We start from the raw sequence: 22,647 nt of genomic DNA, 5'->3' as shown, positions 1-22,647 counted from the left end.
TGTAATATATCCCAAGTATCCCCGGTAGCACGTCCGTGTGTTATATCCTCGAAGACGGTCATATTTCCCTGGTATCATGCCGCAAGGTCTTTGAGGCGTCACAATAAATGAATAAATATACATATATCCTAGTAGTATATCCCCGTAGCACGCATCCTACAGTGGTGCAGCTCACGTCAACCTTAATAATAACACTGGAGAAAATATGGTCTCTTTCCCGAGCGCGATTACAGCAACTTAATAAGCCATAGGGTCATAAGGGAACATAAGGTAATCTTAGTTGAACAAAATTATTCTGTTAGTTTACCGCAACGATTTCGTTCACTTAACATTCCCCTAGTGGCCCCAGGCTGGCTGTCATCGCGCTCGGAAATGAGACAGAATTTTTTCCAATGTTATAATTAAGGTTGACGGGAGCTGTACATGCCTGCAGTGGCCTATCTTAGTAGTCTATCCCTTGTATTAAACATATCCACCCCACCCCCCCTGGAAGAATTCCGCCACAGAAGATGAAGACTATAATCGATTTTGTTGTCCATGGTACTCGTCCTAGTCAAAAATGAAATGAAAGAAAAAACAAAGGACCAGAAAAAAAAAAGTCTGCACCGAGTCCAACTGAGAGTGAGCTATACAGATAAGCTAAACGACACCAGATTTATGTACTTATTTATTGATTGATAGAAAAATGCGAAAAATATGAGAAAAAGATTTATTTCTCGTTCGAGTTTTTCGTTCACTGTGCTTGCGTTCCTCGCTCCACCATGTCATCATCACTTTTCCTTTATTCATTTATTGTTGTTGTTGTTGCCCTTTGCACCATAGGGTTTATCCACCTGATTCTCTAAACTTATGCAACTGTATTCGTCAGGACCTAATCCACATTCGCCTTTTCCTTTCCTATAGAGTCTTTTCGCGACATTCACGCTTCCGAAGAGCACTTCGCATGGACCGGAAGATATGGTAAGTTCTAAGAGACGAAAACACACAGTACTCGGTTCACTACTCAGCAGATGCTCAAAGGTGTCTTTTGCAAAACAAAGTCTATTCACTTTCCCTTAGCCCACTTCATTGCCATCGTCTTTGTTTGTGAATTTCATTGTCCGTTACCGACACTGCAAACAACAGCGAAAATAACTTGCGACCTCGAGGACACACCTCCTGTACTGAAGCACATAATCAGGTACAATCAGGCGAAATATCAGTCCATCCTGGACACTAAATTTGGATACATAATCGACAAACCTAATCGGCAAAGCGCTCCTTTTACTGATTTTATACAGAAGCATGGACCAAGCATGCACGACTAACGTCGGATAAAATATCTACGTCATGGTTGACAGATAAGATGGCATATAGAGGCAGACAAGCTGGTGGATGAAATCCATACTAAGAAAGCCTGAGGTATGGGTACAACAGAAAAAAAAAAAAAACGACAGGACACGAATCAATATGGGTGTCTGCTTCAGGTTGCCGCTTTATTCCGATTCACGCCTGACCCGCGCAGAGGAGGAAAAGGACGTCTTGAGACACCCAGGGGACGATCACCGGCAGGCGGCATTGAGATTTAGTGTTGAGCATTTTAACTGCTCTTATAGGAAGTGCCATTTATTTTAGGCATCAATATCAAAGGAAGAGCAAAGTCTTCTTACATTGACAAAAGTCACACAAGGTGTTACCTTGAAACAACATTTCGTAAGTCGGAGAACGACGTCGCCATGCTTTACTTTACACATAAAACAGCCTTCTCATAGAAGAGCAAGTCCTCCTATTGTGAGGGCACTCTATTTCAGTACGTTTTTGTGTCTGTCACAGTATCCCTTGAGACAGGAAAGAAAGACGCTCTCAGGGGTTCTGTTTGTGGCAATACCTTTTTGTTTTTGGCTTTCAAGGACGGACAATTGAAAAACGGCGGCAATTAAGCTTCATTGCCTTTTTTTTTTTTCAATTGTCTATTCTACTATTGGACCTGACTTATCCCACTCTACCGGAGTATACCTCATCTGGCTTTCAAGAAAAAAAGAAAAAAAAGAAACGACCTTCAGGGTGAGCTGCGTGTCACCCTGTACTTCAAAAATGTCATAAAACATGTAAGGGGGTGGTTAATAAATACTGCATAGACGGCATTACGCGTTAACGTTGATGTTTTCATCCGAAAAGTTTCAGCCCTTGGACCCTTCTTTTCACGTGGACTGCGTAGCTCGCATGCCAGAGATCATCCACAGATAATGTAACTTCCTGCGCATCTTGTCATTTTACGCGGTGCGCAACATTATCGGCGTATCGTGTGTCTGTGACAAAGACTCAATTGCAGACATGAGGATAATGGTCTCTCCTTAGCTGCAGGGCCCACTATTAGGGCCTGTGACACGTAGTAGGATCCCCGAAAAGAAGTGATGCTAGCCGGTTCCACTTCCAATAGATATAATGAACTGGTCACTTTACTACCGCTGCTGGGAGCCTTTTTATGCGTTGAAAAGACGGCCGTCTTCATTAATGATAACAAGGATAGTTATATACGACACATTAAAAGTGAAGACGAGACAAAAAAGAAAGAAAAATGCGCCCATGCAGCTGCTCTTTGATGATTAAAAGACACCTTGCTTTAGTGCAGAAGAAATAAATCACGCGCGCGAATTTTCCCGCAACGGTTGGAGGTAAATTTTTGGCGCTATAGACTTCTTGAAATGAGATTAAGTGTTTACTGAGCTGAGAGCATTTTAATGTTTCGTGGAACAGTTTAATTTTCTTTTTTGCATTACTGTGGTAGCTACGCAATTTGAGCGTACCGCGAACAGAGTCTGACGGTCACGTGGTCGGGGGACTGTCACGTGGTGTCACGTGTCCAGATGTAGCGACGGACGGACATACACCGTGGTTGGCTCTACGTCGTTTCCGTCTCTGTTAGTCGGCATCCTGACCTTCGGGTACTTCGGGCGTCCTCACTCGTGTCGGTACATATTGTAACTTCTTCCTTCTTCTCATCTCTCTCTTTTCCTTCACTCTCCACAACTGTTACGGACGGACTAAACACGGCCATGGACGTTGGTGGGCCATATCAAGCTGTCGCTTTAATATTCCCCATTTCTGTTATACGAGCAAAGGGGAATACAGAAGTAATTATAACAACGATATCTTCCGAGATGACAGACTATATTTTTGTTTATTTTTTCTTAAATCCCCCTGTCTCAATGCAAATGACGGCTGCACCTAATTTCCTTAGCGAGCAATCCCTGAGTTGATTGCGCAGCTCTTCGTGAAACGAAGTTCAAAACAAAATTGGCTAATACAGTAAGACCCCATTACCATCGCGAGAGTAGAACGTGTTCCATTTAAATGGATTAACTTAATGTAGACGCCGGGCGAGAGCGCCGGTGTATTCGTATAATTAGCGCGGTAATATAGTAAGCCTACGAGCTACATTAATTGACGTAAAACTCCGGTCACCACAGCATTACGGTTGACGACCACAGAACAAGTTCAACGTGGGCGTGTTACGTCGAAACAAAATTTCTAGGTACGTTGCAGCTGCTGCGGCAGGAAGTTTTTATTTACTGGTGCTGATAAACTCGCTTACGGATCAAGCAAAACCAGCACCCACTCAAAAAAAAAAAAAAAAAAGAAAGCTAATTTTTGGATCGATTACAGAGTCCCTGAAATTGCAATTACCACCCATTAGTCTCCCAACCCTGAAAGTTTACTACCCAGCCGTACAAAGTTCGTCTATAAACTTCGCATAAAGTTCCGTGCATTTAGTCCCAAAAGGGAGTAATTGTTACAATCTTCGAAATGAACTTCACCACATAGCACGCTCCTAGCCAACCATCATCCCGAATGACAACGTTCTCGCCCCTGATTTGTTGAAAATGGGAGGAGGAGCCTATTTTGTGCCATTATGCACGGCACAAAATAGGCTCCTCCTCCCGTTTTCAACAAATCTAGGGCGAGAACGTTGTCATTCGGGGTGATGGTTGGCTAGGAGCGTGCTATGTGGTGAAGTTCATTTTTAAGAGTGTATAGCCAACCATCATCTCGAATGATATTGTTATCTGCCCCGATTGGTTGAAAACGAGAGGCGTACGCCTTTTTTTGTGACACTTATGCTGCTCGTAATTGTCACAAAAAAGGCGTACGCCTCCTATTTTCAACAAATCGGGGCAGATAACGATATCATTCGAGGTGACGGTTGACTATAGGAGCGTGCTATGCGGTGAAGTTCATTTTTAAGAGTGTGTGTACGTCAATGAATGTAGTCTCTGAAGGGACTAGAATTACTCCTTTTTCTTAAAGTGCTCTTGTGACAGCAAATTGTGTAGAGGAAAGAAGGGGGCCATGTTGGCGTGGGAATGTGAAACTGAAATTAGGTGAAGCTAGTCGTGATGACGTCACTGCTAGTTTTCTCGTCTTGGTTTTACGGTTCTCCTGACAGTTAATTGTTTTCAGGTTAGTTTCGAAATTACTGGATACAGGTGCCCGTTGTGTTTCAGGATAGCCCTAGTGTAGCGCGTGCATTGGTCTTCTCACGTCACGTGCCACCTATCAAGTATGCTGCATGGTTGTGCTGGTGATGCAAAGAGCCGTCCGATCTCGCGTCAAACTTAAAACACGTGCTCGCCCAGCCAATCAACCAGCCCAATCAACTTGAATAACACGGTGATGTCAACAGAATGCCATCTAATTTATGTAACTTTTGCGCCATGTTTTATTTTCTGAAACGTTCAGTTCTGTTGATGAATTACTCTCCGAGTACAATGCTGTGTACAGCGCAGCGTCCCATAAGCCGTAGGACGATATGATTTTTTGTAAAACGTTCCAAGGTGCGTTAACACTTGAGTAAAATAGAAATAAATTCACACAGTCTAGGCAAACTCAAATCATTTTCTAGTTCTATCGAAATTACGTTAAAAATAATAGCTGTGACATGTTCCCAGGAATTTTACCAATCTATCAAACATATTTCGTGCAACTCCAAATATAGATAATTTTTGTTCCTTTGTTATAGAAGACAACTCCTTGGCACAGCGTATATCAACAATTTGAGGCGCTAACACACACACACACAAATAGAAATACGATGATGAGATGGCGCTAAAAAAGCATCACAGCCTTGGATTCTTTGGGATGCCTCGTGTAAGTCTTATTACTTACGCTGTTTTCTGTAACTCAATTCAATTAGCTTCTCGCTGTTACTATCCGGAGTACATTTTCCCAACCCAACCCGCACGCACCTTTTTACCGCGGCACGCTATTTCGATAACCCTTAATTTCCCCAACGACGTACCAGTAAATCGCGCATTTAAATTTTTTTGACGCTCACAACGTCCATCAAAATTATTTACCTTTCCGCATCTCCCGCCACATTTCATTCCGCATAGAGCCAGACGTTTCTGCATTTATTTTTACAGAAGGCGAATGTGGAGCATACGATATGCGTGCCGGCTGCCAACCGCCACAAAACGACGCAGTTTTTCTTCTCGCGCCCCTTTTTTCCTTGGAAACAAGGAAAACGCCAGCTGCAGCCAGCTCTGTTATGTCGGGACGTGTGTTTATTGGCCCTTTAAACGGGCCCGGAGAAAGCAGCAAGAAATACAGGCGCCGAGGAAGAGAAATTAGTTGCGCGACGAAACGGCTGCAGCCATGCCGTGTTGCAACCGCGTACAGTTGCCCAATAAACATTGGTTTAACTTCGTTAGTATTGGCAGCGAACTGGGGGTCATGCTTTTAACGTTGAAAAGGATACGAGGTTTATTGGTTTACGGTAAGATTTGTCTTACGTTGACGCCGCAGTGCGCAACACTGTCATAAAGCGAAGCCGGAGATCCAGACCACCTATCGTCGTGTTGAACTTGAGAAGGAAAAGAAATGCAGTCCGTCATCTACATATGCCGTTGGAGATAAGGAGACACAACAGCGCGCTATGTGGAATACTGCAGCGCCACCATGAGGGAGGGCCCGAGTAGTGCCATGCGGCCAGTCTTAACAGCCAATACGCACGGAAGCAGAGCGAGTGTGTGCGAGTTATTTGGCGGAGGAGGGGGAGTGACGTCATTTGTGCCCAGCCATCCTGTCTGGGATTCTGCTCGTTCTTCAGCTTCTATACTGATACTAATAGCGCACCCAAAATTCCCAGTCACTGTTGGCCACCTATATGGGCCTTCACTCCGGTACATGGTCTCGCATTATCTTTACTCAAAGTCGCACGCTGCACAGGACGAGTGTCAGGACAGGACAATGAAAGCACGACTGCTTCCCATTCACATCGAAGGATGCTAATGGTCGGTCGTTCTCCCAGAATTACATATCGACAGTCACGCTGCACGAACAGCACGGACCGTATCGACTTTCAACTGACGTCATCGCTCTTTATCCTTCTCTGCGTTTCACCACGCGACACACGTACGTCACTATTGACGTCAACTGACGTCACACAGCCTATACGTGGTGTAGAGCTCAGCTGATCTATAACACCGCGAAGGCGTGGCACGCGCTCTGGGGCTTTTCAATCTTGTATGTGTTTTGGTCCTGGAGGCTATGCTGCTGCAGACATGGCTATCAGTGCTCTCGCGTGATGAGTTCCGCTCGACCGCCTGAGGGAATCGATGCTGCTGGAACGTGACGTCGATATGCCCTTGGCCCTTCCCGTGCCCTGGTCTGCTCAAGAAAATGAATAGTTGTTCAGTCATACATGCCCTGGCCATGTTGCTCGGGGAAGGGATGAAAGGAGGTGGGGGAAAGGGGTAGAAGGGGAAGGCTCGCACGTCTGGTTCTACAGTTTCCTGCACTACAACCGACCGTGAGGGTCCACTGCCTTCAGAAAGATGGCGCTGCATTGAGAGCAATACAAAAGGGGTTCATCCGTGGCGCTTTTGTGATTTGCGCGCGAACGAAACAACGATTTACGCCAGAAAAAGTTCACGGAGACCAATGGGAGGCCGCGCCGCATTCTCGCGCCTCTTGGGAAGGAGTCAAGAGGGCAAACACAAAATACAGTTTCCTTCGCTCTCAAATCACAAACGACGCGACGGATGATTTCTCTTTCCTTTTGCATTACTGTCAAGCGTAACGACATCTCTCTTTCCGTAAGGGGGGAATTTTTGTACTCTAATGCTTAAGGCTAACAATTCTATGTAGCTTGTTGCATGCTCCTGTCGATGCACCCCGCAAAAGTCGCCTGTCGCTCTTGAAAGGAAAGGGAATATGAAGTATTTGCCTCCCCTCTTCCACCCCTCCTCTTTCCCATTTCCTTGGCGCACCGAGCGCCTGGGAAGGTCCACTGTTAAAACAGAACTTCACCACATAGCACGCTCCTAGCCAACCATCATTCTGTGTCCTGATTTGTTCAAAATAGGGGGAGGCGCCCCTCTGTGACATGCATAATGTGTTCCCAGGTAGGCACCTCCTCCCATTTCCAATAAATCAGGACACAGAATGATATCATTATGAATGATGGTTGGCTAGGGGTGTGCAATGTGGTGACGTTCTGTTTTAACAGTGTCCCTTGAAGAGGGCGAAACTACACTCTTAAAAATGAGGGGGGGGGGGGGGGTGTCGAGGTAGCTTGCCGTTGTTGGCCGCACTCATGTGGGCATCGTCACGACTATAGCCAAAAAAAAAAAGGAAAAGAAAGTGGGAGAAAGGGGAGTTGAGGACTTCAAAGTGATGTAGAGGCAGGATGACCGGTACTGAAGGGACGGAAGCACACTGCAGGTGAGAGGTGCACTAGAGTGGTCTCTCCGCTAGGCCCGTTGCCTATAGCCTACACTCTTAAAAATGAGTTTCACCACATAGCACGCTCCTAGCCAACCATCATTCCGAATGACAACATTCTCGTCCCTGATTTGTTGAAAACGTGGGGCGGAGCCTATTTTGTGACACTTATGCGGTTCATAATTGTCACAAAAAAGGCGTACGCCTCCCGTTTTCAGCAAATCAGGGAAGATAACGATATCATTCGGGATGATGGTTGGCTAGCAGCGTGCTATGTGGTGAAGTTCATTTTTAAGAGTGTAGGCGCTAGAGATCACTGACGGCGGAGAGGGGATACGATGGAAAGAAAAGGTTCCTTTGAAGAGGACGAAACGATAGGCTCTAGGTATAATTGAGGGTGGAGCACGAATACAGTTTAAAGAGAAGGTTCCTTGAAAAGGGCGAACTACACTCTTAAAAATGAACTTCACCGCATAGCACGCTCCTAGCCAACCATCATCTCGAATGATATCATTATTTGCTCTGATTTGCTGAAAACGGGAGGCGTACGCCTTTTTTGTGACAATTATGAACAGCATAAGTGTCACAAGAAAGGCGTACGCCCCCCCCCCCCCGTTTTCAACAAATCAGAGCAGATAACGATATCATTCGAAATGATGGTTGGCTAGGAGCGTGCTATGCGGTGAAGTTCATTTCTAAGAGTGTAAGAGAGTGGGATCACTGAGAGCAGAGCGGTAATACGGTAGAAAGAGGAAGTCCCTTGATGGGGACGAACTAGGCTCTGGGGATCACTCAGGGCGGAGCGGGAATTCGGTAGAAAGAGAAGGTTCCAGTGGGGGCGACCTAGACTCAAGGGATCACTGAGGGAGGAGCGAGGGTACTGCGGAAAGAGAAGGTTCCTTGAAGGGGACGAAGAAAGATCTAGGCATCACTGAGGGCAAGCAAGGATACAGGAAAGAGAGGGTCCCTTGAAGGGTTGCGAACTATAGGCTCTAGGAATTACAGAGGGCGGAGCGGGAATACGGTGGAAAGAGAAGGTCCCTTGAAAGGAGCGTGTTAGGCCCTAGGGATCACCGAGTGCGAGCGAGGATACGGTGGTTATTATAGCAATAACTTTATGATATGTAGTCATTTTCCAGGATTTTTACACGACAGGGTACATTGTGCACTGTCACGCATGAAGGAAAGCTGTCTGAACACCCGCGGGTGTCCCTTTCTACTATACACTCTAAGAAAAAAGAGCATGAAGAAAAAGAGAGGTAGCATGTCTGGTAAAGGTCAAGTCAGAAAACACTCTGGGGACAGCGAGAAGAGAGGAAGAAGAAAATGGTTTGTGATAATGTTCTTATGGCGGGCATAATGTTCTTCCTGGCGAGTAATACGGTCGCATAGCGTCGCGCCCACTGTCCTGCAAAAGAAGGAAGAAATGAAATGGGAATAAATGAATAGAACATTTCATTCATCGGAACTACCGAGGGATCAGTAGGAAATCCTGCCGGATATGGAATTCCAGCTTCGTGTTTCGAAACGTGATAATGAGTTCGTGCGTGCTGCGCTGTCTTCTTCCGCGGCGATTCCGCGGAATTCGCGTTCATAGCGTGTTCATCTCTTTATTTATGTACACCTCATGGGTCCAAGAAGGGCACCTTGCACCTTTCCTCGTTGTATGCGCACAAATTGTTCTGCCTCAAAGGTAAAATGGCAATGGCGTGTCGGTCGCAACGCGACCGACACAAAGAAAAAGAAATGTAATGATAAACATAAATAAGTAAAAATAAAATACTAATAATGAGGCAGAGAAGAGAGAGATAAATGGAACTACTCCATCTGACACACATCGCCGTCGACGTATGAGGAATCAAGCAGTTCGAGCTCGGACCCTTGTGTAAACCGGATTCCACATCGCTGTGGACCACGTTGGATAATGGGAAATCTGCTTTAAGCACACAAATGAAAATTAAGCGGGCGGTCGGGCAATATTTGTTTTCTTCATTACGCGCTTGATCCATAATGCCGGCAATGTGCAGGTGCAAGATAGGGAACAAATATAGTATAGTATATAGTATAGTATATAGTATAGTATATAGTATAGTATAGTATATAGTATAGTATATAGTATAGTATATAATATGCAGTACATGTCATGCTGTGACTTCAAGAATATCTCGCCGAAACTTGTCTGCGGTGAAGTCCTTAAAATGAACTTCACCGCACAACACGTTCCTACCCATCATCCCGAGTGACATCGTTCTTGCCCCTGAATTGTTGAAAACGGAAGGCGTACGACATTTTGTGACACGTATGCAGAAATGTTAATTGTCACAAAAGGGCGTACGCCTCGCGCTTTCCACAAATCAAGAGCGACAGAGGTATCACTCTGTGCAATGGTTGGTCTTCAGCGCGTTATGTGGTGAAGCTTTGTTTTAAGAGTGCAGGAATGGCCGGGAACGACAACTCTAAGAATGTGTACAGTACTCTTAGAAATGAACTTCACCGCATAACACGCTCCTAACCATCCATAATCTCGAACGATATTGTTATCTTCACTTATTTGTTGAAAACAGGAGGCGTACGCCTTTTTTTGTGACAATTATGAACAGCATAAGTGTCACAAAAAGGCGTACGCCTCCTGTTTTCAACAAATCAGGGCAGATAACGATATCATTCGATATTATGGTTGGCTAGGGGCGTGCTATGCGGGGGGGGGGGCATCGTTTATCTAAAGAAAAAAAATTAAGAAAGAGAGAGCGGTCTGGCCTGCCGAGACGGGCGGCAAGTTGCCACAAAGACAGAGAAACAAAACAGACAAGAAAAAGAAAAAAAGGAAACGGGACACAGCAACTACACACACACACACACATGGCGATGATACGTTCAGTGTAAAGTTCGGTGGCTGTGCTGTTCGGTGGTTACCTTCGGCTCACACCATACAGTTCACCATAATCACTTTCAGTTAGTCACAGGTTCGTTGTTGGTAACTCAGTTCACAGCGTTGTCTATATTTCTTCTTTGCGGTGAAGTTCATTTTTAAGAGTGTACTGCCATGCTCTGACAGGCAGCAGGCAAGCAGTGCTCAGCGGAAAGGCGGTACTGTATGAGAGATTGAATTTTGAAGTCTTAGTACTGCGACGGCTGTGGCCGTGCTCCGGTAAAGAAAAAAGGAGAAACGTAATAATAATAAGGGAACACGCGCGACGAAAATGTTTACTTCAGATGGTACTAAGCGCCTGTTATTTAACGCAGCCAAGTTGGCAGGCCGGCTTAGGAGTTGACTGTATTTGATTATTACTTGTTGCCCGACGTCATTACGCAAAGATTGTGTGGCGTGCGGATAAACCGAGGTAATCTTCTTGTTAATAATGCAAACATTCAGTTGCAGTCCTGCGTGGCGATTGATATTATAATTATGGCGCGGCCATTTTACACGTAAGGATTGTCTTCCTATTGTATGACGACGTGTTGCACGTGCAGCAGGGTAGGACTGCGGATAATTTCGACCACCTGGAGTATTCGACCACCTGGATAATTTCGACCACCAATGTGTAACTCCCCCACATTGTTACCGTCTTCTCCGTGTTTGAACCCGCGTTCTTGAGCTCAGCAAGCCAACACGATACCGACTGAGCTATAGCGAGGAGGGAACTGTAGAGCCAGACGTGGTGAGCCCTTCCCCTTCTCCTACCTCCTTCCCCACACTCCCTTCCATCCCTTCCCCGGCCAACGTGCCGCCAACATAGGTAGGCAGACAGCTCCAATCCTCACGTCACCTCCCCCCCCCCCCAGGAGGGCGCGGCGATAGATTTTATCACGGGTTCCGCTGCTGGAGCAGCCAATGCGCGGCGCAGCGGAGCGCGCGTGGCACAGCCTGCGCACTTTTATTCAATGCAAAAAACAAGCGAGTAATTTTCTGGCGTGAAACGTACTGATAGTTAGGCTTGGTATTCTCTGTGTAATTGCAACGCAACTTGATGCGGTTCTGATTCGAAATTACAGCAATGTCTACAAATACCCTTATCAGCTTATTGTCTACAAATAATTACGCGGAATTTTAGGCTATCCGCCTAATTCACTAGCAGTTCAGCGAACTACCGCATTACGCCACGCTGCATCAGTAAAAGGGACCGGCAGTTGTTATTTTCCTCTTTAAAATCGTCTTTGGTACGTCAAAGAAAAATTGTCTATTTCTAATGGGACATACTCAATCTCGCCGTAGATTCAGATCTTCCCGCGTCCCTTAAAGCTTCCCAAACTTAAATCCGACATGTTGCGCAAACGTCGCGTTTTCTTTCTTGACGGTATTGCTCAAATATTCCCTGACGGTATGCCATGTGCAGCTTTTATATCTGAGTATTATAGCATTTCTCCATCACATGAGCTCTTAATGGCCTTTACAGTCGTCGATTACGTGTACGAAATAACATGCGTGGCAGGGGCGCGGAAAAATCGAAAGAAAACGAAACTTCTTTAAAAGACTTCCAGATGTATGAAATTCCTTTTCGCAAGCCGGCTTATGTTCGTAAAGGAAGGCCTGCTCCTTCTCCTACCAGATCCTGATAAGGGTGACCATCCACCCGGAATGTGCCTTAGAGCCGAAAAGATGCTTTGGAGGAGGCCAGTGGAAGAGATGCCCGCATTAACCTCTGAGAAAATCCGCGTTCAGCGCAGGTGGCACCTGTTTTGAAGATCGTGCCGTGTTTACATTGAGGTTCGTTAAGAAGAAAATTTTCGTTCTTCCGCTCGAAGTACGTCCTGATACAGCCACAACACAGCTGCGTAGAGTGCGTTCTTAGAAGTCTTGTTCTTTGCCTACACTCTTAAAAATGAGGAGGGGGGGGGAGGTAATGACAGGATCGGCTAACCGTCATTGGCCACACAGAAGTGGGCGTCGTCACGACTATAGAAAAAAAAAAGAAGAAGAAGAAAGACGGACGGATGAACTCTTAAAAATGAACTTCACCGCATAGCACGCTCCTAGCCAACCATCATCCCGAATGACAACGTTCTCGCCCCTGATTTGTTGAAAACGGGAGGAGGAGCCTATTTTGTGCCCATTATGCACGGCACAAAATAGGCTCCTCCTCCCGTTTTCAACAAATCAGGGGCGAGAACGTTGTCATTCGGGATGATGGTTGGCTAGGAGCGTGCTATGTGGTGAAGTTCATTTTTAAGACTGCAGTGATCATGGTTGAAGTGCGCGAACATATAGACTCTGGCTTGGTGCGAGAAAGTAATCGGACCACATACACACCTACAGTAAACAACAACAACGACAACATGAATGACGATGAGATGAGGTGATTTACCGCGACAATTGCGGTACCTACAGTAACGGGGGCACAATTCTGTCACAAGGTAAATACCTCACCAGCTTTCGCAACTTCGAATTTGGAAACATGACTTTCCACTTGCAACTACGAGCATATACGAAGCTTGCTGAAAACTGCGTCGAATTCACACACCGTGTTGCAGTTGAAATCAAATTTCCAACCTGACGAAACAGCATTTCGGTTCCATATGGGGTTTGCGCCAAGACATGAAATTTCATTGCTACACCTGTCGCGCTGTCTTTCTTTTTTTTTCTTCTTCTTCTTCTGTTTCTATCGTTTCTTCCTCAGGCTGTCTCTGCACGTCGAAACCGAAAACGAATTAAAGGACGAACCTGTAAGACATACCAGAAACGAACAGAAATGCACTGGCTCTGTTTTTTTAAAACCCTGTTAGCCCCGCGGAGCAACTGTGCACTCTTAAAAAAAGGGTCTGTTGTAACTCCTGTTTTGAAGGGAGTGAAGAGACTTCTTAACGAGGGTAATGGAGAGTAATTGTACACTCCAAATGGAGTGGTATATGTGGCAAGGGTGTACTCCCCAAAACAAGAGTTACAACATACACCCTTTTTTTTTTAAAGTGTGGATACGAGTGGCGTACAGATGTGGACAGATGGAGAGAGGACAACAGCAAGTTCACCATATTAACGGACCACAAGCCACTTGCTGCCGCTTTCACGTCGGCTAGCCAGAAATACTCACCACGCAGAATTCGTCACTTGTCGTCTTTGGCCAAATTCAGCACTGACATTCAGCACGTGAAAAGCACCCACCCAACGCACTCTGTCTCTGTCTCGTCCTCTTCATTGTTACACTGTTATTTTGGCGGCTTCGATCTATATTATAAACTCTTACCAAGTATCCCGCTTGCAAATGTAGGGGAGATATTGTTCCTCTACATGAGTCCTGACCGGCGGTGATGGAATGTCCCAGCGTGCAGATGTTCGTGGCCTCACGCTATGGATCGGTGCCGGTAGAACTGGCTGGCCGGGCGCAGTGGCGTGCGGCAGCAGAGGCGCACCAGCTCGCGTGGCTGTGTGCATGGTTAGCGTGCTGCCCATATCACGTCGAGACTGGGAGGTACCCGGGTTCGAATCGCGGTGTCAGCTGTGCTGTCTGCTTTTTTTTTTTTGCTGGGTTTTTCCTAGACGCTGTTCCCTTAGAAGTCGGCCCAGGACGCACATTCCCCCAGAGCGTTAGTCGTGACGTTGCCCACCTCTGTGAGGCCGATAACGGCGAGCACTGCCACCAGGGGCCGCCACACATATTGATTGTAAGACTCCTCTCGGTAGCTCTGTAACGCCTCTACTTCGTTGCTACACTCTAAATCTTTTCACACCTTTAAAGGTGTTTACAACGTGCATGGCGCACGGCTTTTTAGGTGTAATTTTGGTAACATCATAATGGAGCACGGTTTCGCACAAATTTTCTTTACTCGAGTGTTGTCTGTCCTCCAAAAATTCAGTCTTGCAACATCTCAACATTGTTCAACAGTATTGTAGACACTTGCGCGTGCTCGATTATCGATAGCGATGCATATATGCTAGCTCGTACCTACGATATCCAAGACATAATGAAAGCAAGATTTGCACTGACACTTGATCTTTAGTAATGCTTTCCAAATTTTGTAAAATATCATCCTGGAGATGCAATGTTACGCAACCAGGTTGAATGTTCATAGCGCACACCTTTAAAGGTGTGAAAAAGTTTACAGTGTACATCTAATTGGGAGGTACAATCAAACTGCTTTACAACGAACGCCTTTATAACGAAAAGACCATTATAACGAAGGTTTTTCGCTTTGTCACGCTGTACTCCTTGGTGAATGTGTCATTTTGTCTGTGGAGATCGGCAGCGTACAATGATAAAGCGTCCCTAAATTGCTCCCAGTGACCCAAGATGGCGGTGCCATGCCGCGTCCCTCTCCCTCGAACGTACTATCGCTCTATATTTCTCAATATGGCACCTAACGAAACGTCGTAAACATGCACAGGGTTGGCAACTGTCCTTCTTTTTTGTTTGCCGCCAAAGAGAGCGATGTAAAAGTATCCTGGCCCCATGTGATGATTACGACCTGACACCACAACCTTTTATCGTTTTATTAGCGGGGCCAAACGCACGTTGTTGACGTAAATCGCGCCACGAACCCCAATGCAAAAAGCCGACAAACGCGACGAGCGCCGCCGTTAACGCGGCCGCGATCCATAACATGCGACCTCAGACGTAATAATAAACTATTTTGGGGGATAATGGCGCGACAAGTTTTGCGCTCATTACGGCGTTTTATGCGTTTAATAGGTTTTGTGAGTGTTGACGCTCAATTTTGGGTGTGTTGCCATAGTCCCCAAGGTTAGTGTGCTAGCGTGTTGCCAGATCACAAGGGCGTTTCTTGATTGCGAGATGTCGTTCTCGAAACGAAGTTCGTTACGGAGATGAGAACAAAAAAGAGAGAGAGGAAAAAAAACTAAAAGTAAAAAGAAACAAGTACGTGTGGGTCGGAATGATTAGATTTGAGGCGTACGATATTTAACTATGGTGCCGTTGGAGCTTTTTTAATGCTCGGCGCATGGATGAGACGATGAGAAGTAAACTCTGACATCGTTGCCGTGTGTCCACGGAGTAAAATTGGGGTGAGGTACGTAACTAGAATGAGTCCCTTGCGTTTTTTTTTCCTTTTTTTTTTCAGTCCGCGTGACGTCGTACAATGAAATTTAACGCCGTCGCAGAAAGATATTTGAAGACTGTGGGCGCAGCAATAAAAGCGACGAAAATCACTGAAAGAGTAGGAGGAGGAAGAAAATTTTTATGCTCTTACAACCATATACGATGGGTTCAAATCAGTTGATGTAAAAGCAGGTTTTGCTACTAACACCTCGCTGAATAGTGGTCACGTGTTCCATATACCACTCGGGTGTTACCCATGTCGACAACATTGCAACGTTTCCTTCAGATAGGCCGGACACGCATGCTCCTTTGGTCACAGAAAACGACACAGGTACATAGAAACGTGGGCACACGTGAGCAGGGTGACATGTTCCGAAAGTAATGCTCAATTAACGGGGCTACTGAGGGCTAGCTACAACCACGGGGAACGAACAGCGCACTCTTTTATGATTACTTGTTAAAGGTTTTCTCGTCCTATATAGCGTTACAAGAGAACATTGCCTATTTCGCCTTTACATAGTGAGTAAAGATATATACGGACAGTAAAGCAGCCAAGGTCGTGCTGAAGACTGGGAGGTGGTAGGTTCGAATCCTACCACCGGCTGCGCCGTCTGAGGTTTTCTCTGGGTTTTCCGACAGACTTTCCAGACGAATGTCGGCACAGTTCCCCCTGAAGTCGGCCCAGGACGCATACTAACCCCCCTCTGTCCCTCAATCCTTCCTGCTGTCCTCTCTCCATCTGCTCACAACTGCACGCCGCTCATATAGCCACAGTTGCTTCGCGGCGCTCGCTAACACGGAACAAAAAAAAAAGACTAAGAAAAGACTAAAAAAAAAGGAAAGGCCTCACCCACAACACATCCACGACTGCAGCGAAGTAAACCTTAGCTCGAGCATCGACAAACAGAAAAAAAAAAAAAAGTAAATAAATGAAGAGGCATTAAAATCTTTTATGCTGCATGCGGTAGTCATCTATGACTTTCCGAAACATCGTACTAAGACCTATACTGAAACCTCATTACTCAAGAAGAGCCAGAAAGAAAGAAAAAAAAACAAAAAAAAAACTAGGATTTGATTTACTTCTGGGAAGCCATTCCCGGAGATCGAAGGATGCTACGAAACGTTCGCCACGAAACGGGAGAAGAAAAAAAGGCGAGAAAGACAGCCGCCCACGTACTGAACGAAAGCGAAACTGCTTTCAGTGGATCGATATACCCGACTCTTTGAGTTCTTCACCGAAAAGTTCGTGACCTGTAAGGAACGGGCGACTTACGGTAGACCCATTAGCAAAAGGGTTGGGTTAGCGACATTGCAGTCACTTAGGTATGTTGTCACCCTTCGTAACTCCTACAAAGAGCCGGATACACACATGCAGTACGCGTTCGCTTGTTTTTCTTTGTCGTCTGCTTCAGTTGTGATCGCAGACGAGTAAAATGAGGAGATTCGTTCGCTTTTGGGATTGTATACATGGTATATGGGATGCGGTGATACATTCAGGACAGCTCATAATGGAGCTCAGTCGTACGTCTTAGGCTGCTGACGCGTGGGGGAGCTGTTTATGGCGAACAGCGAAACGTATATACCGCCATAAAAAAGAGAGAGTGACTCACCTATACGAACTGATTAACGCGTTCGCTATGCGAGGAAGGGGAAAATCTATTAGATGCCGAAGTCATGGTACGTCTGGCTTTCTATCTTGGCTTTGTAACGAGCCGCTGTATGTTAGGTGATGTCAGAGTGTGACGCACGAATTTCTGGAGTTGTTCGATTGGAAAAAATGCAGACAGCATGAGACGTCTCTGCGCCTGATCTATCCGAGATAGCTATGGCGTCGACTCTATGTTATATATCCTAACCTATGTAAAAGTAGACCTGTTCATTGTTTACTAAAATGCCATAGACAATCATTTAATTAATAGAGTTACTTAGGCCCGGTTTCACCAGCGCTGGTTAACGTTGAACTGAGATCAAGGGTTGGTAAAACTTGAAGTTAACACTGCATTCTTTTTACAAACGTTAGTTGGTGATGTGATGAATGTTTCAGTAACAATAACTCCCTTTAGTGAAGCAGAGTTGAGCGTTCAATTCAAGTTAAGGGACCGTTGATCTTGCTTCAAATGTTAACCGGCGTTGGCTTTTTTATAAGAACGAAACGTGGTAGACATATAAATTTGGTGTCTATCGATTCATGAAACATTTCGAGAGATATAAAATGCGAAGTTTTTATTTTGTTTTTGAAATGGCTATAGAAGTTTAATAAAAACATGTTCAAAGAGGGACGAGAAAAATTGTGTATTTTGTCACATTCGTGACGTCGCCGTAAAATACATACGACATGTATCAGAAATGTTTACGCGTTATTTAATTCATCTCGTCTTCCTCTTTATTGTGAAACCACCCGCGTTAAAATCTGCGCGGTGGTTACCGAGAAAAGGCGCAAAACATGTTCCATAGGAAATACATTGGGACGGAGAGCCTGGTATGTCTTCTTAATCCTTTCCTTACCGCGCCCATAGAGCGTCGATCACCGATGATCGACGGTCTGCGAGCCGCGCTACCCGGCCGCCAAAGCAGATATGGACAAGTGGTGACATTTGGTGGATACTATAAACACTACAGAATTTTTACAGGGTACGTTTTCACATTTAGCTGTTCCCCGTGGTGGTGATTTATGAAGCTGGCTCTGCGCCAAGGAAGCAGCGTGGATATTTGATCCTGGTCGCGGTGTCGCGTTCCCGCGTTGGACCTCATTCGCCAATGCGCAATGCTCGCATTTGAAGCATATTTGGGTTCGATTCCGTTTATTAGAACGCAAATAACGACTCTGAAGGTGTTACATAATCGAATTTTTGTTCTGAATATGTGGATATGTATAACTTACACTATTGCTGTTCTTTCAGTCTCAAAACTGACCGGGAGGAATAGAAAAGCAGTGAAATAGCAAAATGTGGTACAAGAACAGGAAAGTTGAGCATGAAACTAATGTTTTCTGCACAAAGTATGATGTTAATTTCTGTTTTACTCCTTCAATGAACTCTGTCAGTCAGTTACATGAACAACATGGGTGCTGACGTTATTTTCCACAACTCATGAACTACTTGATCTAGAGTGTTGATATTTGCAGATGTTTGACAGACATTTTGACATTTCTTGACATTTTCAGGCATTTTGGAACTTGTAGATTGATATTTTTGTTCAAGACAAACGTATCTTCATGAGATTTCTGCTGTTCGCACAGATATTTATTTGTTCCAAAATTAATTTTGGAAATACATATACAGGTTTGTTTCTAAAACGTACATCATTCGATAGGGCATTCATTTGGCTACATTTTCCTACATAGCAACATATTTTGAAGTGATACTGCCTACCGCAAAAAAAAAATATATATATATATATATATTTGTCAAACCACCAAAAAATGGCCATTTTCGTTGCGGTAAGGAAAGCGTTAACGTGTGTTTTGATAAATCCTTGGTGTGCAAAGTATAAAAAGTAAATGGAAAAAGAAAGAAAACAAATAAAAGAGCGCGGCCGGTAACGTATGAAATATCAATATTCTCAACTCTCCGGATATGTTCTTTTCCGATGTCCTTGGATGGTACATACTTTTCTTTTATTTTTTTACGGCAGCCTTCTGCAGGTCTCTGACGGACTGCAGGCGCTCCCGACCAGATGCGGGCAGCGTGCAAACTCTGTTTTTCGTGAGACAGTATTTTCGTTCTTCTTTCGCGTATTGGTATAGGGGCGGTGTAACTGAAGGGTCCGAGACACAGAAGATGTTTCCTAGTCATGTAGTACAACCAGGGATGAACTCAATCTGTAGTCAGCGAAAACATTACACGGCACACTGAGACAGCATAACAACGACAATTACGCTATACATGTAACCACGGAAAAATTTCTTCTGGCAGTTTTTTTTTTCTCATGAGCTCACATGTTCATTAATTTCCTAGGCGACGTGAGGCTTTGTATGTATTTGTCCCTTGTATGTTGTTCCAGCCTCAGAACATCAGTTGTCTCATGTTCCAACATTTGAAGTATATCGCACAGGCAGAGGGACTCCGCAGTTCGAAAGGAAAGTTCTTATAAACGCAATTTTCGTACAGCATCGAAGACCACCTATTTGATCACACTAGATATATTGTCTGTCAGAAAAATTGAGGATAAGAGAGAAACCAAGTAAATCACGAACAATGAAGGCGCCCTCATTTTTTGCTTCTCATCATTTATCCCACATGACATGGTGATTTAAAAGCTCCTGCTAACGGTATACTACTGTCATACAAATTTGCCCCATTATATTGGTTCCTGTTCATTCTCATCATCATCATCATCGTTATCTAGTTTTTGTTGTTGTTCTTCTTCATCATCATCATTCTGGCACACGATATCCGTTCGCATTTGTCGAGCGATGTAGGGCCATAAATACTTGATCGGAGGCCGAAAAAAAGCGGTGTGCGCCGGGGATCCTAACAATCGTAAACCGAGACCATGGTGGCTGTGGCTCGAGGCCACGGCCCCACCCACGGGCCCTGAGTGCTTATTGGACGTTATGTGGGTGGCCTTCACCCATTTCCCCCCATGACTGCTAAGTTAAACAGGACACAATCAGGGGAAAGAAAGGGAAAAAAACAAGAAAAGCAGAGACGCAATCATTTTTCTGTATTCTTTCCCCGCTGGTCAACAGCGACCGGTCGATGCGTCGTCGTTGCGATGACAAGCTTGTTTATTCTTTGCCCTGTATCAGCAACAACTAGAACATTCTGGTTTTCCCCCTTGTTGACTCGTCTTCGTGCTTGCTTCAGGGTATAATATGAGACGGCGCGATTTTCAGTGAAGACACTTTTTGCAGCTTCGCATGTGTAGTTTGCAAGAATGAAAACGTCCTTTGATGTCCCTAATTTGCTGACAGTCTGACAGGAAGAAAATACGGGAGAATAAAAGGAACTGTACATTTAATATGTGCGTGGCGTATTGTTTTATTTGTAGACATTTTCAAAATTGAATGCTGCAGGCGCTAGACGGCGATTGCAGCGCGTGATTTCTGCTTTTTCTTCGCACCACGTTTAATGCAATCTTTATTAGTATGGATACTATGCCTTCGCGTATACTACAATACTCCGGATAAACTTTTCACGTCTTTTACATATCGCAATGTTTTGGGCACAAAAACGAGATGCTCTCGAGATTTCAAAATTTCTCGCGTGTCGACGCAAAACGCAATCATTGTGTCGCAGCTCTGCCTGTGTTTCCTGACGTAAACGTCTAATCAACAGAGTTCTGGACGAAAGCATCACTTACGTACTCGTCATATTGCGAATATAGACGTGACACCTAAATTAATAACAAAGAACCTGATAAAGAAAGGACAGCTACATGACCTAAGCATAATTCTCTCATAAAGACAGTTGATAGCCAGGCTGTGCCTCTTCCATACAATTTATCACAACACAAGAGCACGCGGTCGTCTCCTAGTTCCTGCTAACTACATTTCATCTCGTCTGGACCACATCCATAGGGTTAAGCTACCTCATTGTAATACCACTTCCTTTCTAAAATCATTCTTTCCTGAAACAATTAGTGATTGCAATCTTCTGCCTGAACATGCTGCTTGTACACACGATGCTGCTGGTTTTAAGGCTGCCTTCCTCCAATCCAGGGCTTTAGGTTCATCTTGCTCTTCCCATGGTACACCTGATCTTCTTACCTTATCAACTTCATATTTCATTTTTCACTTTTTGTTATACTATTTGTTATGTGTTTCTATTGTACTTTTCCTATGTGCTTCTCACCACTCCGTTATTTAATACCCCATGGTGGTCTTTAACGTACTTAAATAAATAAATAAATAACATGAGACTTATTCAAGGGGGCACTGCTAATAGGCTGCTGAAGGAGAGACAGCCAACTACATGGGGCAAAAATGAGAGTCATTTATTTATGACCAGAGCATTAAAAGGCAAACGAGCTGCCTTGCCAGAACTCGAACACTAATTAAAGGTTGCTTCAAAAGTCTCGCGGCGTAATGCAGGCCCTGGCAACTTCCTTGGTCTTCGTCCGCTATATCGGTCTGGAGAAGAACTGCAAGAAAAAGTTGTTCCATTAAGGGCCTCTTTCGCATATGGAAAGGAAGATTATGTCTATATAACGATAGCAAACATAATAGTTAAAAACAAGTAAAAAGTAAAACCGAATGCTTATTCCGCGTCGTACGCTACGTAGTTGAAACAAAGTAGCATCGGCGCATAATTGAAGAGTGACCTTGCGCTTACGCTGTTTCCAGTTCGTGTGACGGGAACATCAGCGCCACAAGCCTATGTATTATGAGTGAACGTACCGGGAATGCGCGGAGTAACCCGCCTTCCACGAATCTGCTTCTCTAATATTTACGGGAAACGCAAGGCCCCCCCCACATTAAACACTGTCTGACCCACACCCCTCCTGTCTGGGTTTGCTTTCTGCAGTTGTGTCTTTGCGACGCAGGCGCTACAAATGAGAATAAATACAATGTCTTCAACTTTTGCTCGCGCGCGGTTTCAGATTTCGCATATAATCACGCGTAATCTCAGGGTGATGCTCCGCAGTGATGTGTTGATTACAGGAAAGGACATGATGATGACCAGCATAATTTGGAATACGAGGCATTTACACGTATTGTAGCTCGCTTCGCGTGTGGGATCATTCAGTGTGAACTGTCGTCTGCGAAAAAAATAAATAAAATGAAACTTTAGTGTTGGAACATGTCTGGAAATTGTCGCTTGTATACGAAGATATAGGTTCGTCGGAAAGATACTTTACTTCCGATTGAGCGGAATTTCCTCTCCTATTTCAACGCCAAACAAAAGTTTTCTCTATTTTGTATTCCGAGAAATGAAAATAATCGGCACCGAAGCCATATGCGAAGTCACTGAAAATCACTGGTGAGCGTTTCGTAACGCCATGACGTCAATAA

The 22,647-nt window shown here is 44.8% G+C and overlaps 1 protein-coding gene across 4 annotated transcripts in view; it reads left to right on the top strand.

The window, feature by feature from the left end:
- The window catches only part of LOC135368734 (proto-oncogene tyrosine-protein kinase receptor Ret-like), a 103,982-nt gene that overhangs the window by 35,141 nt on the left and 46,194 nt on the right, over window positions 1–22,647 (top strand). For 3 of the 4 annotated variants that reach the window (XM_064602214.1, XM_064602213.1, XM_064602212.1), the window contains exon 2: window positions 904–960. The exons of the other annotated variant lie outside the window; for it this stretch is intronic. In XM_064602214.1, the coding sequence (XP_064458284.1) occupies window positions 904–960 (57 nt within the window). The remainder of the gene's footprint in view (window positions 1–903; window positions 961–22,647) is intronic. 4 annotated transcript variants of the gene reach the window in all.

Source organism: Ornithodoros turicata, chromosome 9 (genome assembly GCF_037126465.1).
Source record: "Ornithodoros turicata isolate Travis chromosome 9, ASM3712646v1, whole genome shotgun sequence".
NCBI lineage: Eukaryota > Metazoa > Arthropoda > Arachnida > Ixodida > Argasidae > Ornithodoros > Ornithodoros turicata.
Note: the sequence above shows the minus strand (reverse complement) of the source record. Positions and strands in the feature narration are given on the sequence as shown.